The sequence below is a fragment of the Sceloporus occidentalis genome, unplaced genomic scaffold, assembly GCF_023333645.1.
Source record: "Sceloporus occidentalis isolate IW3139 unplaced genomic scaffold, rSceOcc1.0.p SCAF_151, whole genome shotgun sequence".
NCBI lineage: Eukaryota > Metazoa > Chordata > Lepidosauria > Squamata > Phrynosomatidae > Sceloporus > Sceloporus occidentalis.
The window spans coordinates 1017343-1036253 of record NW_028317131.1 but is presented as its reverse complement, the minus strand read 5'-3'; the positions used below and the strand labels follow the sequence as shown (position 1 = coordinate 1036253).

Below are 18911 nucleotides of genomic sequence, written 5' to 3'. Positions count from 1 at the left end.
CGCCAGGAGATACTGTAGCCACTGACCGCCTCGCCCCACGCTCCATTCCTGCGGACGTCGACTACATACCCAGCAGATTATAAACCGGAATCAAAGTAATGATTTACCCCACGTTCCTATTAAAAAATATAAAAGATCGTTTATTAACGTATTCACCGAGATCATCGAGTTTGTCGACAAGCATTCTACCAGCTCAGCGTTTTTGTAAGTGGTTGCCATGGTTACCGCTTCTCGTCATGAAGAACGGGGCATACGCGACATTCTCACGGAGTCACTAGGATGGGCGAATATATTCACGTGAAACCCGGGCCCGTCGCTCCGTAGCTCCCCCGTTCGTTACCGTCCGTATCCGGTTTCTGGAAGGACTGGCCGGTCACCATGGGAAGCTTCGCAGCAAACATTAGAGGAGGCAGCAGCGCTAAGTGTGAACAAATGCGCTCGTTAATGCAGATTACGAGTGACAGCCAAGTATCTGGATACGTCTTAGGAATGCTCCGAGCGACCGCAGCTGTCACTGAAGTGATAGCGGGATTAGCCGAGGAACTCGCTCTACCCGTAAGGGATATGTTCTAGAGGTCGCAAACCCAGCCGGGAGTGCTGTTAATAGATATCCTGGGAGCCTGGCGGGGTCCGACTTCCAAGCGGACGAAAAAGCCCTTGGAATGCACTTTGCCTTATTTAGGGTTTATTTATTTCAGCCATGGAGATTACTGAGGGTTAATGCAGAATTCTAGAATCGGAGGTTTAGCTCTTTTTTTCTTCTTCTATATCACTATTATTATTAAATTATATCAATTAATTCTTGTTAAATAAAAATCAGATTCAAAATTATCATTTTTTTATTTATTTTTTATTTTTATAGCAGTTGGGAATTTAGCTTTAAAGCACGTATGTCCCTTTCCCATACAGGTAGTGGAGCCGCGATCTTGGTCTCGGCATCTGCCTGATTATCTTTCTTCTGTTAAATTGCTGATTGATGTTTATTGGTTCGGGCCGCCTTTGTAAGGATGGGATGAGGAGAAGGAAGAGAACTTCATGCCGGGGAATTGATTATACGATGCTATATATTTAATATATATATAATTACAATCAGGGTTTGGGCCTCCTACTTATAGTGAAGGAAAACCTTACTGCTTCAGCATACCAAGACATTTTGGACAATGCTCTGCTTCCAACTTTGGGGAACAGTTTGGGGAAGACCCTTTTCTATTCCAGCACACAAAGCAGGGTCCATAAAGACATGGTCGGATGTGTTTGGGGTGGAAGAACTTGACCGGCCCCAAAGAGCCCCGACCTCAACCCCATCGAACACCTTTAGGATGAACTGGAACAGAGATTGTGAGCCGGGCGTCTCATCCAACATCAGCGCCTGACCTCACAAACGCTCTGCTGGATGAATGGGCAAAAATTCTCACAGAAACTCCCCAAAATCTTGTGAAAAACCTTCCAAGAAAAGTGCAATCTGTAATAGCTGCAATGGGGGGGGGGCAACTTCATATTAACGTCTATTTTTACAATGGGATGTCATCAAAGTCCCTGTTGGTGTAATGGTCAGGTGTCCCAATACTTTTGTACATATTGGCCCCTGAAGAGCCCGGTTAAAGCCTTGACACCATGTGCTGCCAGCATGCTAAGGTGTCGAGAGCGGGGAAGGGAGATGATTTTTATTGAGTAACCTAGCGTGAATATATGACTGCGGTACCAGGTCTCGCAGATAATAAACTGGCAGTTCAATAAAAAAAAATATCAATAATATTTAATAAAACAAAATCAATGCTGTCCTCATCTGGAGTTTCTCTTTGATGCCCAGAAGTCTGCATATTTAATACTACCAGGGGGACAGCACTTATTACTTAATACCCCATAACAAGCCATTCCTTGCCGTCGCCGATTTTTCACCTACAAGGAGTCACAGTTTAATTTGTACAGCGATCCTGTAAAATACGATTCGCGCCGTAAAGTCAGCGAAACACCACGCAGACATATGGAGCTCTCGCCCCGTAATATTTATCATAAGTACATCATTAATACCTGTCAAAGGGAGATTACCGCCCAATATTCTCATACCCCCCCCCCCCCCCCCGGGAGAAGAAGACAGAGTGATTTGTACGGATCATTATTAGATCCTAAGCTTAACTGCCTGTAATTGGGTAATGGTTATGGAGTTACTTTTATGACATTTCCCCGTGGTATTTACTTTGAAAATATCTCTTTAGAGTGTTACGTGTTCACGTCTATCTGTCCCTTTATGTATTAAAAAGAATTTCAAGTTTTTAGGGAGAGGAATGAGCAAGCATCATCGGAATGTTAGTGCGTTGAATGAATGCATCGCGCAGTCCTATCATCCCTATTCGAAGACACGGAAATCATGTATGTGTACAAAAATATACCGCGTGTGTTTTTTGCTACCGTCTAATTTACCCGGGAGTGTTCATCACGTTGATGATTTCTGAGGAGGGTTGCAGTTGCGGTTCCTCCTGCTGCTCCTCGTAAAATATCACCGGAAACGTTCTGCATCGTGTGAAAGGAAATTTACATAAAATCATAGAAGTCCCTGTTGGTGTAATGGTCAGGTGTCCCAATACTTTTGTCCATATAGTGCGCCCAAGGCTGTGTGACTTTGCCCTGTATAAATGATAATACTGCGTGTGATTAGCGTACCCGGCCTATGGGCCACACAAGGTGCAGTTTACATACCAGAGGACAGCAAAGAAACCACCAAAGAGAGAGGAAACCGAATTCCCCTTGTGTCAGCTTCAACGGGAAATGGTTATTTCGAGAGGCGAGGAAGCCAGCGAGCTCTGCATGGAACGCCTTTCTCCTCTCCAAAAATGTTTATTTTATCAGCGGAGAAATGAAATTCATGCCTTTTTTTTAATTTTTGGATCATCTGGCCCCTGCTGGGGGTAGCAGTGTACTTCTATCGTTACAACACCACTGCTGGGTAAAGCATGAACGTATTATTATTTATTATCATTCATTGTTTTATATAGCGCCATCAAATTCCGTAGCGCTGTACGATGGGGTCGCTTTATCATTGTATTCTTCCTGCTATATTGAAATACAGTTCAGCAGAATGCGCCGAGAGTATCTGCTAAGCAATCGGAGTCTGAGTATTTTTTTTTAAAGAATAAATAATCCCAGACAATATTTTACTAAAAATATTTCTTCTAGGAGGTAGTTTAACGGGGATGTCGGGCGCTGATAGAAACCTTTAAATATCTAAAGGGGTTTAACAGAACACAGGAGGGTAGTTTGTTTTCATGGAGGAGAAATGTTAGAACCAGAGGCCATCATTTCAAACTAGAGGGTCAGAGGCTTGGATGTAATGTTAAGGAAGTTTTACCAAGAGGGTGGTAGATAGTTGGAGCAGCTGCCCAGCAGAGATGGTACGGGCTAACACAATGAGGGAGTTTAACGTTATCCTGCATCTAACAGAAGACCAAGGACTCATTAAGGTCTGAGCTTTTACATCAGGGAAATTGGGCAGACTCGAAGAGCCAAATGGGTCTTATCCGCTATCAAATTCTATGCCTCTGTTACATAGTATTCTGGGGAGGAAAAGCAACAAATTACACTGCATTAGTAAGCGAAGGGTGGTTTATGCTGCTCTGTTCTCACAGGACTCTGGCAATCGGCAGCTGTAATTCTTTTATCCGCTGCTAACAAGATTTCCTTAAACTTCGTATGTTAAGGAATCAAATGAACTGTTTTTTTACAGGCGGGATCCACAATGGAGCCGTTCTGATTTTCCATCTTGATTCCTGAGGGAAGAAATCCCAGCAAATAACTGCGTTTGTGACGAAGGCAGCAATTTTTTTTTTTTTTTTTTTTACATTGAACGGCGCCTTTAATGAAATTTACTCCATTAAGATTTGTTGTGGAGTCTGAAAGGAAAGCGGAGATTGAACCACATCCAGGAAGGAGGTCTAGAAAGTGAAGCCGGAGCCCGGCAAAGCCTGGAACACGGCGCTTGTGGTTTGGTTCCGTGTATCTGGGGGTCTCGCTTGTCTTCACAAGTTGGAAGAGTTTTATTTGCTCGTAACCTAAAACCTCAAAGGGAAATTAGTTCAGAAGTTTCCAGTTTTATATTTCCTCCTTAATTAAAACGTGGTTTGGAGAGCATTTACCGTCTCGGAAGTATCTTGTTGGTATTCTAGTAGTAGAGGAGAATCCAAAATGATTCAGGAGGTAGTGTCACGCTGCTCAGGTAGAACTTCCATGATTCTTAATCGGTCTCCGACTTGCCAGAAGTTTGCAGGAGAGATGAAGATTTGAGCGCCCTGACTTCGCTATGTCGGCCCTAAAAAATAATTAAAAAAAAAAAAAAAAACTGTATTAAAAACTGTGAGAAGACTTTCCATGGACCAGTTCTGTTCTTCTTCTGGAGGAACTTTCTTATACATAATGATAAGGTCAAAAAGAGTGTACGTTTTGGGGTTTATTCACTAATGGGTGAGATCTGTTAGAGCGCCTTGACTTTACTGTAGATAATGAAGGTCCACAGTGAGCTTCTGCTGCACGAAGATCTTGGCTAGCCCTGTATAATGCATAGTTGCAGATTGCTTCAGTTCCCCTCACACATTGAATTAGGCATTATACGGGGCCAGCTCAGCCCCTTTTGTTGGGTACACTTGCTAGAACGGCTCCTTCAGGATCAATAGTGAAGTAAAAAAGCTAAAACTTTAGCTCTCCTGCTAACTCTCCTTGCTGAGTAAACCTCGTTGGCTGTAAATTGCATTCTATGTAGGTAATTAGCGCTGCAAATTCTGGAATTTCACAATAAAGGGGGGAAAAATTTAAGTGATTTGGCTAATTGTGGACCAGCCACCAGCTGGGTGCCAATCTCTGGAATAAAAATGAGGTTTTTACAGAAAATCTTTATTTTATTTTTTTACTGCTACATTTTTAAAAAATACTTTATAAATTAATAGTCGTTGTAGTAACTTTGTAACCAGGCGCTCATCCACGAGCCAAAAGGTAACGTCTTCTACTTCTGGAGAGATCCACCAACGTCTTCCGGTCTTCAGGCTCTGGATAAACATGTCCCGCGGAGGGTAGTCTCTATATGTTGTGAGAAATAATAAGTCAATGCAAACTATCCCCACCGTTTATTATCTATGTCTTCGGCCGCTGTTATGAAAGCTAATCTTTTCCCCGTTGCTTTGAGGTGAACTTTTGCACCAGTGTTTCCCAGCTGGAGACCGGCCGTCAGGAGGAAACCAGTGGGTGGGAAAGATTAACCAAGATTTAAACATCAGCCGCAAGGGCCGTGTTATTTCAAAGGCACAATGGCAGCTTCGCCTTTTGCGTCGGCCCTGATTCTCTCTTTTTTTTTTTTTTTTTTTCTTTTCTTTTTTTTGTTTCATTTCCGGCTTCTGGAGGAAAAATCGCCGCTCGCAGTTTATTTACCCAACGGGAGAACTCTGGGTTTGATTGTTGGGCTTTCACAATCGCGGCAAAGTTCTTCCTGTTTTTCTTAATCACTTGTTTAAAATTTCCAACGGTGGGAATAAAGGGGGGGGGAGAAGTATATAATCTGTGTGATTCCCAGTGCTATATACTGAATAATGCATTTTGTAATTTTTTTTACATTTTTTTTTAAAAAATGTTATTTATTTTTTACATTAGTAATTTGTGAGTTGCAGGTTAGTTTAAACATAAAAAAAAAAAATCAACGTTGCGACGTTGTGTGGAAGCCCGCATTTGGCCTTTCTGCGGAGTGAAGCTTGTCAGTTAGTCTATCGGGCTCATGGAGGCGGATATTATGACTGTTGGCTGTTGGCTTCTATAGTCGGTTAAGATTGTCCCTGAAGACAAAAAAAAAAAAAAAAAAAAGGAAGGGGGTAAGTGAAGGATTCGCTTAATCGGTGAATTTAAACATAGGCATTGACAGGCATTGATATCCAGCATAGTCCGTCATGTAGTACAATGGGAGTCTGGCCGATCCCCCTTACTGCTCATAACATTTATAACTGTAAAAGTTAGTTCTTCTGCCTAAATGTGAGGGCAACGCCTAAGGAAACGGCTTCAGTTGGCTATTAAAAGAGAAAAGGTCACGTGGCGTGGTAAGCGTGTTACCGGCAGATCGCTGGATTTTTTATTTTTTTTTTGGCTATTAAAAAGCAAATGAAGAAAGAAAATAATTTATTTAATGAAATAATGTTATTAAAAATGATTTATTATTTATTTTTTTGTTGATGCCTAAAGTAAGGTAATATGAGCCATATTTAAGGGCACAATGTATGTTTTTAGAATAGTGATCCTATCATCCGGCCTGTTCGTTTGACATTTGGGTCTTGTTTATGTAAACTTTGTTTAGTATGATGTCATCGCGGATGTTGGATTCCGCTACCCTGGTTTTAGTTTAGTTAAAGCTGCAATTTTCTTCTGTTTTCTTTGCAGATTTAACAAAAACTTCACTGTTTGCACTGAAAAGTTAAAATCTGTATCGGTTTTCATACCCGTCAAGGATTTCCTCCCTCCTGTGACATTTAAAGGGTAAAAGTCCACAGAGTTTATTCTGCCAGGAGCCAGACGACAAAAAAAAAAAATCCTAGACGTTTTTTCATTTTTTATTTTTTTTTTGCGGGCAATTAAAATAATTAACATTTTTATTGAAACACTACTCTGAAAAATATTTTTTATGAGAGAAGCAATAACGGCGCTTTGGGTTTTATTCACAAAGCGTCACGTTCCAGCTATTTTGTTAGAAGCATGTGGACGGGCTATCTGTATGTTATAGGAAGACATTTTCAGAGTATTTCTGGCCGAAGAAATCGAATTTGAGACGTTGGCCAAGAACGGGCGGCCGCTTCGTAGCCGGTGCGTCCCCCGCTTGGGAGCATCTCAGGTTTTTTTCTCTCTCTTGTGCCTTTTATAGAGAAAAAAATATCCATCAACTTCTCAGTCTGATCCTCCCCCAAGGGCAGCCCAGAACCAAAATGTGGGCAAAATTCCTCTTCCACAGGGGGTAACATCAACCCCAGACATAAGTTTCGGCCTTCGTGGGGGTCGTTAGTGGGGTCCGGTTGGCATCCCTCTAGGCACAAAATGAGCAAGGAGGTCTGCGTGTGGACTCGCCTCTAAGTTTGAGGCGGTCCCCAAGAGAACCCCTCAAAGGGTGGAATACCATAAAAAACAAGTTTTAGACGCTCAACCAAGAACTGCTTTCCACAGACCATATATTTCATCAGACTCAAACCCTGCGTTTACTGATATGGATACTTAATAAACCTATGTAATAGAGCTTATATATTAAAAAAGCTATAGCTATATATATATATATATATATATATATATATATATATATATATATATATATATATATATATATATAAATATACTAGAAACCCATGCTATGTGCATGCTGGGGGGGCAGTAATTATTTGCCCTCGTTAACTTACCCTTCCCCATTGCTGAAAGCTGATCTATCAGCGGAAGTACTGGAAGTAAGTTTTAAATAAAGAAAGAATTATTGATGATTATAGCAACAAAAAATAAAAAAACACCACTAAATATTGTCTTTACCGCATTGGGGGAACGGTTAATTAAGGATAAGGTATAGAGAGGTGCGGTCGATGGCAAATGGACAAAATGTAAATAAATAAATAAATAAAACTGTAAATAAGTGAAGGCATTATGAAATCAGTTGAATAGAGGAACGAGTCGCTTTGATCACGTTGGCCCGAGTGGACGAACTTCCCTGGAAAATAAAGCGTAAGGTTATGTTTGGTCGGCTTCCACCAGTGGAATGCTTTAAGGGGAATTGAATTTGCTCTGATAAGGGTTTTCCTGGGGCGCGGACCGACCTAAAACAGCAGCCTTACTGTGCAAACGCTGGGGGCAGGGAGCGCTTTATCACACAGAGAATCCCATTAAGGATCCCCTTCGCCACAAAAGAGGCTGAAATGCAATCGTTTGTCTTTGTGAAAAAATAATGAGCTAACTGGAGGGCACATTTAAGTCTCTATCAAAGGGACAGAGATCGAGATTACCACGGTCTGCCCATTCACTGAAAACCCCAAATCTTATCTTATTTGCCTCCGCTGACATTTAAACAAATAGCTAAATCTATCTCAGGTCTCTCTCTTAAAAGTGAGACGAAAACCATTGTGCTTCTGGAATAGCCCCGCAAGTCCTTATTAACGTAGAATTCTTTTCACGGGCTCAATTTTTCTGTTTTAGTTTTCAAGAATTATTTTTTTATTTAATTTTTTTTTTTGCAGTCTTGTGTTTAAAGATATTTTCATACAGCCTTCTATGGTTGTTAATTTTTTTATTTAATGATTTTTTTTTTTTACCTGCATATATGGCAGGAATTAGGAATAAAGTGAGGATGGTCTATTAAAAAAAAAAATTAAAAAAAATGCTTATGGTGGACAAAAAAAAAAAAAAAAGATTTGTAGAAAACCAGAAGCATTTTTGGACGGTTTTATTAGATAATCTAAAGAAAAATATTTTGTATTTTTTTTATTTTTTTATTTATTTTGACAGAGGGCGTTGAGGTTCCTCTATGGAGCCGTCTTTGACCACACTTAATGTTCTTGACCCCTGCTGGTTATAGTTGTTGGTGGAGCTTGTGAAGTGTGTTAGATCCTTGTGCATGCAGAGCTCGGAGACAACTTTGTTAAGTTACGGCTACAATAATAAGACACCTGCTAAGCGTCTGACATCTTTATCCTCAAAATACTCTGCAATATTCAGCAGACACTTGCACCATCCCCCCCCCCCAAATGCCTTGTTTCATGTGGAATTACCTTATTGCCTGTAAAATGTGTGCTGATGTTTGCCAGTTGAGGGAAGGTTAAGTAGAAGCTGCAGAACTCCTCCACCATGGTCCGATGATTCATGGCACTGATTGGCTGCTTGAAGCAGCCAAGCAGTGGCAAGAAAGCTCTCCAAATGAAGCTAGTAGGAGCTCTTTCCGCGCAGGTATCAGAACAGACCCCTCACCGCAGCATTCAATCAGCCAGTGTTGGAGGTGACATCTCAACTAGCTGTGGGGGGGGGGGGCAGGGTAAGGGGCACAAAAAAACAAAATGCCAAAAAAACACCAAAAATGTCTCTTCAAACTAACAGGCTGCCTCTGTCTTCTCATTTCACCATCATTAGCGAACATTCTGTTTTAAGCCTCCATATATCATCTCGCCGCGTATCCAGCAGCAGCTAATGGCTTAAGAGTGCTGGGGGGGGGGGGTGACCGGGGCGGATGTGCTTTCCAATAATGCATTTAGATTTACTTCTTACCCCAGACAGGGCATGTTTATTTTGTCACGCGGTGTCACTCCAGACAAACAGCGCGCCCAGATTTACAGGGCGACAATGTTTTTACAAGAGCTGCAGTTTCAACCGGTTTCAAGAAAGCAAAAAAAAAACCCCCAAAACACTAAACCAAATAACGGCCGAGTATCTGAACACTCGCGTTCTAGAGAATAAACCCCCTGTTTGTAATTCCGGTTACTTTGGAGAAGGTATTGAAATAAAATGTAATTTACGCAGACGGACAGCGCAGGCGGCATTAATCCCATTCTACACAAACACTAATTATAACGCGTACACGGGAAGAAGAAACCGGAAGGGCGAACGCCTCGCTCTCGTGGATATTTTTACATTATAAGCAAAGGATATTTTATGCTTAAAACCCAGTAGTTAATGTATTTTCAGCATATTGGTGTTCTGTACCTTTAAGTGATACAGCAGGGTTAGGGTTATTTTATCCATTAGTATACCCCGGAACTCTATAGTTTGACCAAGATTTGCCCCAAGCTCAGAGTGAAGGGGCAGATTTTCAGGGTTATGGGTTCTGGAACTGACTCCTTCCTTCCGCTGTGATTGTATATAAGACTTCCAATGGTTGCTTTTGCAATCAGTATGTTATGGATGATTTCCCTGCTTGAGTGCAGGTGACTCAATTAAGTGTATGTTTGAATAATAAGTCGGGGTTTCCCACGAGGACCCGTATTAGAGCCATTTAAGTAACACATTCGATGAGTCGCTTCATTGACTCTTCACTAAGGGCTATTAATAGGTTAATATTTTAAAAGTCTCGGGGTCAGCTCATTATATCATTAATATAGTTTGTGTGTGTGTATATGTGTGTGTGTATATGTGTGTGTGTGTGTGTGTGTACATGTGTGTGTGTCTATATAATATAGATAGAAAATGTTGTTATTAAGTAATTTGACTGCAATTTCATTATGTTTTGGGATTTAGATGTAGTTGGAGAATGTTTTTTGTTTTTCTGAACCCTGCCCACATCCCACCAGTATTGGAAAGATCTGTCGCGTTTCCAAAATCAAAACTAAAACCGAACTCATAACTAAATAAATCCGTCTATTGGTTACAGGATGATCGCCCCCCCCCCCCTTCCAATATTGCTTGTTTCCTTTACCCCAGCTCCATTATGCGTGCGCGTACGTCCCAATGTATACATCCCCAACTAGATGTATGAGCGGACTAGATGCCTAATAATTAAGCCAAATGCTTTGTGCTTGTGCTCTGTCCGGGCAATGGTTTGGGGTCACTTAGCTGTTTCCGTGGAAAATGAGAACATTTCTGGCTGTAACATAATTACAAAACCATCAATTATGCTTTGAAACTTAAACTTGGATCAGCGAACACAACGTGCCGTTGGAACACAGGAGTGATGGGAGTGATAAAGGGCCATTGGAACACAGGAGTGATGGGAGTGATAAAGGGCCATTGGGACACGGGAGTGATGGGAGTGATAAAGGGCCATTGGGACACAGGAGTGATGGGAGTGATAAAGGGCCATTGGAACACAGGAGTGATGGGAGTGATAAAGGGCCTCTGTACGCCTATGAAGAGATTCCATTAAAAATCAGCCGTTTCCAGCTACAATAGTCATTTACAGCATTAACCCCGTCTGCGCTGGATTTCTGACCTATTTCGTGTATAAACATTGGACAAAATTTGATTTTCTTTCAAAAACAAGGAAGTTCTAAGTGACCCCAAAGCTTTGAACAGTAGCGTGTGTTAAGGTTACCCCGTGTCCAGTCTCTCTCTATGGTACATTTAGCCCCTGTGGCTGACGATTTGCCCCCTGTACACGGTGCACACACAGCGTCTTTGCCTCTTCCTCCGCTGCGTAGTTAGGGAAACTGCTTTGGCTTCTATATGTCGTTCACATTTCCCATTGTCAAGAGATTTGTAAGGGGGGAAAATAGAGCATTATTCTCACATTTACCTTTTCCTTTCTGCCGCCCTCTGACCTGCAGCTGTATCCTCCAGAACAGCCAAGTTTTTCTGCTTCTAGTAAAATATCTGAAGGGAAACGAAGCGTAATTGGAAAAAAAATAACGTGCTTGAATCACCAGTTTTATTAACTCCTTGTACCCATGATGAACAATAATCATTGAAGATTTCTACTATTCTTTCATTCCAAGACCCGGGTTTTAAAATGTTTGCCTGTTGAAAATATTAACGTGTAAAATGTATAGGTATAAAAGTTTTCCAGATCCAAAAATGGTGGTGTATTACACTATTATTATTATTATTATTACAAAGAAATCCACTGAATTTGTTACAATTTAGCAGCTGTGAGGAACAGAGAAGTGAATCCAGGAAATATTTGGTAGTGTAACAGTACTATGATGTCATAGCGTTACGGGATCATCCTGTGAGCTCCTATAGAAAGGGCCAAAGCGCACTTCAAGAAAGGCCCCTTTTGGGTCCCCCCCCCCGTCCTCTCCTGTTGTCCCTCTGAAGGTTTTCTGAGTACAAGGGCATCTCAGCTGTAAATTACAGTTACAATAATATGCATGAGAACGGCAAATAATGTGTTCACAAACTAAATTTTGTCTTAGAAATGGTTCTTGCAGATGTCAAAAGCTCACAAAGTCTTAGTAAAGCCCCTCTAGCAAACCCTTCAAATTGCCCCTCTTGTTGGTTGGTAACGTATCGTTTGCTGTCCGCCTGACGCACTGAGCGGATGACCTGGTGGGCCGGTGGGCGAGAAGACCGCATACCTACTGATATCGCCGCGCCCTGCAGTGTGCGGCCGCTTCTTCCGACAAGAGTTAATTGATAAAAGGGTTGAACTTGATGGAATTTGGTCTTTTTTCAGCCTAAACTAAATGTTACGATGTATATTTTCCATCACCTGTCCTTATGATGTATTTTTTTCTCCGCAGGAGGGGTTTGCTGACTATTTATATGGCCAACCAGGTAAGAGATGACTTTGTTATGTAAAAAAAAAAAGTTCCCCATGACTTTCCCTCAAACATGAGAAATAATTTAGAAATTGAATCTAAATTTTTATTGACTACTGGCATTTGTCGTGTGTTTTTTTTATTATTGTTATTATATTATTATTAATGCCTGTACCATGTGCAGAGTAAGAAAAAGAAAAAAGAAAATTCTAAAGGGAAGATCCCATGAAAAGTACAGAAACCAGGTTTACTTTAAAAAAAATAATAATAATAAATAAATAAAAAATAAAAAAAAAAGATAAAATTATTCCATATTATCCGGGTTTTATTGTGCTTATTTGATAAGAGTGGGCTTTTCTACATCGTCAACTCGATCCATCAGTGTTAAAGGACAAGGACATGACAGTTCAGGAGTTTCTTTAAGAAAATTGATCTGCCTACCAGCCACTTAGTCTACACGGGGAATAGGACACCGGCACCAAGAAACATAAAAAAAATAAAGAGCCCCTCCCCCGCCCCCCAAAAACAAGTTTTTAGTTTGAAAGATCTTCATGAATAAAAGATGTTGCTACAAGCAGACAATATATATTTATTAAAAAGCCACCATGCGGACAGGGAGCGGGTTAGAAAATTCCACCTTTTGTCACCAACCGGTCCTTTATTTTTAAACTTACCGTAATATCTTAAAAACTACAGATTTTAAAATAATAAGCACAAGCTGCAGACGGTGTAAATAAATCACTTTAGTTATGTTAAAAGCCATGAAGGTGACGATTCTTGTTTGAAAACTCCCGGAAATGTTTGAAATTCTGCACATACTCAGATTACTGCTAAAAAAACCCCAAATTTCTGCCTCTGTGTGGGCTGCGTATATATACAAAGTCTATAGGAATTTCCCATCGGAGAGCCAATAGGGCCGGAATCATTCAACCCTTATATCACCTGATTCCATTCATCGCAGGTAAGCCGCTAGATCTTCGCATCCGATAACAGATAAAAATAGAGTAACCGACTTTGAAATTATAGAAGAAACATTTTAATCAAGCATGCGTATGAAAATCAAAAAGAAAATAACAAAAAGGCCTTTAGCGGGGTATGCGAAGTGGAGTGCTGTGTGTTTAATGATATCTATTTTTCGCATCAGGGTTAGGGGAAGAGCCTTAGTTCGGATTTAATTGTTTTCTGTGTCCTATTTAGGGTTCATGCCCAGAGCCCCAAAAGACAAATCTAACCGTAGCCTAAAAGGAGCCTCGAACATAACCTTTTAACCATGCGGGAGAACCTTGCTGAGAAAATGTGGGGGCACAAAGACTGCCCCTCGTTACCCCCGCACCTCAAATGCAGGCTGGTTTTAATCCTGCTTGTTTCAGAGAGGGTTCTTCTGGATGTCTAAATGCCTGTGGAAGGCTTTGGTCAGGGATTACACTTGTTTGAGGAGATTCACTAACTTTGAATGCTTGTCCTGGTCCAATAGAATTTTAGCAGAGGACAATTAAAGTTTAGTTTAGTTTCAGCTTTCTTGGGGTTCTTCTACTTGCCGTGACGTTCCGCTCACGGATTCAGTTCCTGCTTTTACTGTTATCTTAAAAAATTCAGGCTTGAGCCTTAAGCCTGGCTCAGCCCAGCTCATCGTAAGGCGGGAAGATTGCGAGGTGGCTTCTGGAAGGATGTTGGTGAGGAGTTTGCATATCTGAGGGGTATCTTTGACTCAACCCAAGACCCGGCAGGTTCGCTGGCATGGCCGACTCACCTCCTACGCTATATATCTATAAGCACTTATACATACAGAAGCTTATTCAGATCTTTGCGTGAGATTTGACCTTTCCAACCCACCAGCTTCACTCTGGATTGTGAATGATCAAGCCCAACAAGCTTCTGCTAAATGAAGGGCGAAGCTTACCCAGATTGGTCAATATGGTAGAGATCATCTCACTGATTTATTAATGCATTATACAGGGTAAGCCTGGATGGTGCCACTTCATAACATATTGATAAATTGGTTGGTTCTAAAAAAGAATCGAGCAGGAGATACACAGCTCATGGTTTTGGTGAATAAACTTCACATGGATTGTATCTCTAGATCTGTTTTGTAGAATGTCTATTACCTTTATGTTAACTTAATGATCTTGTTGGCGATGTCTTGTTGTATAGAGCTGTAGCTGTCAAACTCTCCTGTTCCGTCTGGATCATTAGTGATTATCCCAAGAACCTGACATATAAATTGAGACACGCGGTTAACGGGGGGGGGGGGGACAGATGGCATCGTCAACTGGACATCCAAATATTGTTGTATATATTGACACTTAAATTGCTGGCAAGCGCTTTCATTCCAAGGGCACAGTTGGATATTCTGAACAGATGCCGATACTTACCCCAAACTGTAGGGCATTCCGTGACTGTCTCCTTGCGGTTACAATCAAGTATTCTTTAACGGAATCACACCTGTTGGGTGCTTGAAACTTTTTACCAACACAAGATGGACTTCCTTAATGTCATCCGAGGAAACAAGAAGAATTGGTCTATCCTATTTACATGTAAAAAAAGAAAATGAATTCTACGATATGTAATAAATAAAATGGAATACATATTCCATGTTATGAAGGGTGGCTGTAGCCCACCAGTTTTTCAAATGTAGTAACATAATAAAAATATTCATTATTTTTTAAAGTTTTATTTTAGATCACTCTAGAGTGAAACGTCTGTGTTTTTAGGGCCAAAGGTCTCTTGTACCAAACTGTAAAATAACAGGTGGTGTAGCAGGGGGGAAGACTTTGTCCCGTTTTAAAGGTGTTCCAGCTACCCTGCTGAATGTAATACTTTTACAGCCAAAGAAACAACATTCTTAATACCCTTGAATGCGCAAACCCTTTCTAGAAATAATTCTTTAATCCAAAAAAAAATCCCATTCATGTTTTTAGTCCGGACCAATTAGTTGTTCTGTGATGCAAAGGCAGGCTCTGATAGGTTGTTGCCTTCGGAACTGCAATAAGCTTCTTAAAAGTTTTTTGTTTAGGGGATTAAACATTCAGAGGAAAGAATAAAATAATAAAATGGCAAATGTGCCAACAGCCGTTTAACCCCTTTGCGATCAATGACAGAGGGGGATACGTCGCAAAAATCTGACTCTGGAGGACTGATGACGTGTTCCCTATGTCATGACCCCCCCGATTGCTGTGCACGGGGAACTCTAACAGGTTTCGATTAACAAATGTAGCACCCTCGTATTCTGCAGCACTGTACAAAAATCAAAAACATCAAGTTACTGAAATAGATACGCTATGGCCTCCTAAAAAGTGTCAAAATGGCCCGAGAAAAAATGCCGGGGTATCTTCTTCTCATTAATTTTTAGTTTGATATCTGTGACCGCTATTGAAGTTATAGGCCCACCACGCCACATGTTGAGGCTTAGGTGGGGAGGCCTGGAAGATGACATAATTACTATTGTAATTATTTTTATTACTATTGTTATAATTAATATTCATATAATTGTCACTATAAACAATTTACGCAACACTTCTTACAATACGTATATTCAAAGAGTCTGACAAAACTAGACGAGGACAAACCGATACATCGGGTAAAGAAGGCGCTGCTTGCGAGCTTTAATGATAAAAATACTATTTAAAAAAAAAAATATTTTTTTATTATTAAGCTCTTTTAAACAGGGCCCTGCTCACTCTGTATGTCATCTTGTTATGTTATATACTAATTATAACCTTTCTACACTTTGTACACTTATTGTAAAACGATAGATAATAATAATAAATAAGAAATATTTTTTATATGTGAATTACAAATCTAATCTGAAAATGTAAAACTTTTAAGCGTTTATCACATGTGAGGACAATGCTAGTTTTTTGTTTTGTATGTAAGACAAAGACATTCATTATTGGTTCAGCGTTCTTGTTTAGTAAATTAATCTTCCGCCCGGACATTTTTTTTGTCCTCGGGTTTCAAACATTGGGTTCTTTTGTAAGAAACGCAGCCCTAATTGCATTACTGTCAACAATTACAAATGGAACCGCTAGGGTTTTCTGCTTCCGGAGCGTTCTACGAGATCCTCTACCCATCAATTAAAGTGCCTTGGGAAATGAATGATATTTTCATGTAATTTCATTAAATCTTTCCACTTTACATGTGAATTATGGTTAATTATTTTCAGTCTGGAAGATTCATTAGAGGACAAGACTTTGAGTCATTGTCACCGATTTGGATAAATCATTTAAATGGCCGACTCTCCAATCGCTAGTCGTGTGAGGCTGAACTCTGCTAATGTCCTTCTTTTGTAACAAACGCAGCCCCAATCGGAGAAGGTTCCCGGCCGCCGCGTTCTGTGGCTTGACATGGCTAATTGGTTTTGGCACACGGGGGCCTCGGGGAAGCCTAATCCATCACTTCAGGGCAGGAGTTTTGGCACTAGCTGGGAAAACATTCTCTACTTTGTCTTTTAAGATTTTAAGCCCTGTGCTGCGGAAATTATTGGCGCTTAATAAATAAAATTATTATTATTATTAATAAACAACACTACAGTGCCAGTTCGGGACCCTGTAGATTCTCCTTTGCATTCCAGAAAGACCCCTAAATTATTTCACGGCAGTGGGAAAAATCGAGGTGAAATTTGAACATTTATTGTATTTTCTCTATGACTGCGGCCCCCTGCTCCCAGATCCCTCTGAATTAGCGACCCCAACAGGACATATTACCCACCGAAGTATTAAACGTCTCCCGTATTCCAGACCCCCCGGTGTCGCCCAATAAAAGCTCAGGTCTTTCTATTCTTCAGTAACAAAGTAGCCGAGCTAATAAAAGTACAGCAGATTGTTTTTCATCCGAGTGGATTTACACAAACCTCGGACGTCGTGTTTGTTTGATTATGGCGTCTGTCAGTAATAATCTAACCGGGCTTATTTTTTTTATTTTTTTTTACTTTAGTCCATTGTAAATTGCTGCGGAATATGATGTTGCTGTATAAACCGATAAATAATAATAAATCTGACATCGTGCAGTCCCTTGCCTTGATTTCTTATTGGTTACGTTTAAAAAATTATCAACCTTCCCCAAAACCTTCCACTTTTTCTGCCTGATGTCACCCGTATGGGTCACACGTCATGAGACACGTAATCATGCCTAAAGATATGTCGTCTTCCAGGAGTCGCAAACATGTCCCTCTTTTCATTGATAAAGAATTGGGATGCCGCACTTCATTGGTTACTTCTTGTTTCGTGCGGCAGTATGATGTCCCTGGCAGACTCGCCAAAGTAGAATGCGTATTAAAGGACGACTTTATGAGAACTTTCAAATGCATTCGTTAATTTTGTAAAAGTTGGACTGCGATCCAGTGGTCCTCACCACCGATTGGCTGCGTGTAACAGCCAATCAGTAGCAGGAATTTCATTTGAATCAATGGGAACGATGGCTGTGGGATTGGGAAAAGGGGCAAATGCGTATAGGGGGTTCTGCTGTACTTGCAAGGAGTGCATCACTTCAATTTAAAGGGACCTCTCAGCTATCTTATGTATCGGAGTGCGTGTGATGGCTGGGGTGTCCCTTTTAAAAAGGAATTAGCAAATATGTCAAAAAAATACTTTTTTTTTTGTCTGCGCTTCTCACTCCAGAGACTTTCACTGCTTCGTTTCACTGGAGTAATACATCATCATCTTTTGGTTAGAAGGATGATTTCCAGATGATTAAGCACTCCAAAGAGCCTGTACCTTTTAGCTTAATGAGAAGCAGGCAATGACACCCATTTGTCAGACGGTGATGATAGATGAGATTTTTTTTTTGTGTCTGCCTAATTTTATCGCCTTCCTTACAACGTTAATGTTTTCCTAAAACCGGCTTTGGATTACCTTCTGTAGACTCTGCCTCCCAACCCACCCCGCACCCGCCAACGCTGCCAGGAGCGAAAGACCTTTTGGAAATCTAAATAGTGATTTTTGTTTTATTTTTTTTAAGGTTTTTTTTTTTTTTTTTTGGCCTGTGAGACATTTTCACTCCTTGTCTGATTTATAAGTATTTACTCTGGCTCAAGAACAAAATCTGGTCTTAGAGTCTCTCGTTATGGTTTCCCCAGGAGAATACTCACTGTAACCAAACTGGAGTGTTTTAATTTATTTACTTTAATCAATTATTTTCCTCTTTAAAAGCTTTCAGTTTTTAATTGGAAAGTCTGCGTGAGGTTTAGAGGGGAAGATTAAAGAGCCACAGCTAGCGTAGAATGACCCTTGTGAGACCCACTTAGATGAATTAGAAATTATTGGCCTTGGCAAATAGTTCTCTTCTTTTCTTATAATAAGTAAAGAAAAAAAAATAAGTAGGATTTGATCCTTTTTTAACATTTTAAAAAAAATATATTGTAACACCCCCTAGACCGTAATGTGTGAAGGGTTGTCTTCATGAAACGCAAAGGTTTTATTAGGTGGAAGCTGCAGCGAGCTGCTTCTTCCATGGTCTGATTACTCTCGATACTGATTGACTGCCTGCAGTCTATGGGACTGCTGGATGTGCATGGGGAGGTCTCGTTAGACCACCGACAGCGTTAGCTGAGCTGGAGCTGAATCTCCCATAAAAAGTTAGTGAACTAAGCTTTCATAGGCATTAGAGTCCATATCATGGCTGAGGTGTCCCTTTAAATCACGCCGGATTCAGTATATTTTGGGTGTGTGTGACGCTATGTTATCCCATTCATCTTCTGTGTCTCCTTTTCGCCAGTGGTCTGCTTCTTTTTGCGCTTGTTCT

At 40.6% G+C, this 18911-nt stretch overlaps 1 protein-coding gene across 2 annotated transcripts in view; it reads left to right on the top strand.

Annotated features, from left to right (window-relative positions):
- The window catches only part of LOC149280618 (transmembrane protein 135), a 136206-nt gene that overhangs the window by 21050 nt on the left and 96245 nt on the right, over positions 1-18911 (top strand). For both annotated transcript variants that reach the window (XM_089500319.1, XM_089500318.1), the window contains exon 4: positions 12156-12189. In XM_089500319.1, the coding sequence (XP_089356445.1) occupies positions 12156-12189 (34 nt within the window). The remainder of the gene's footprint in view (positions 1-12155; positions 12190-18911) is intronic.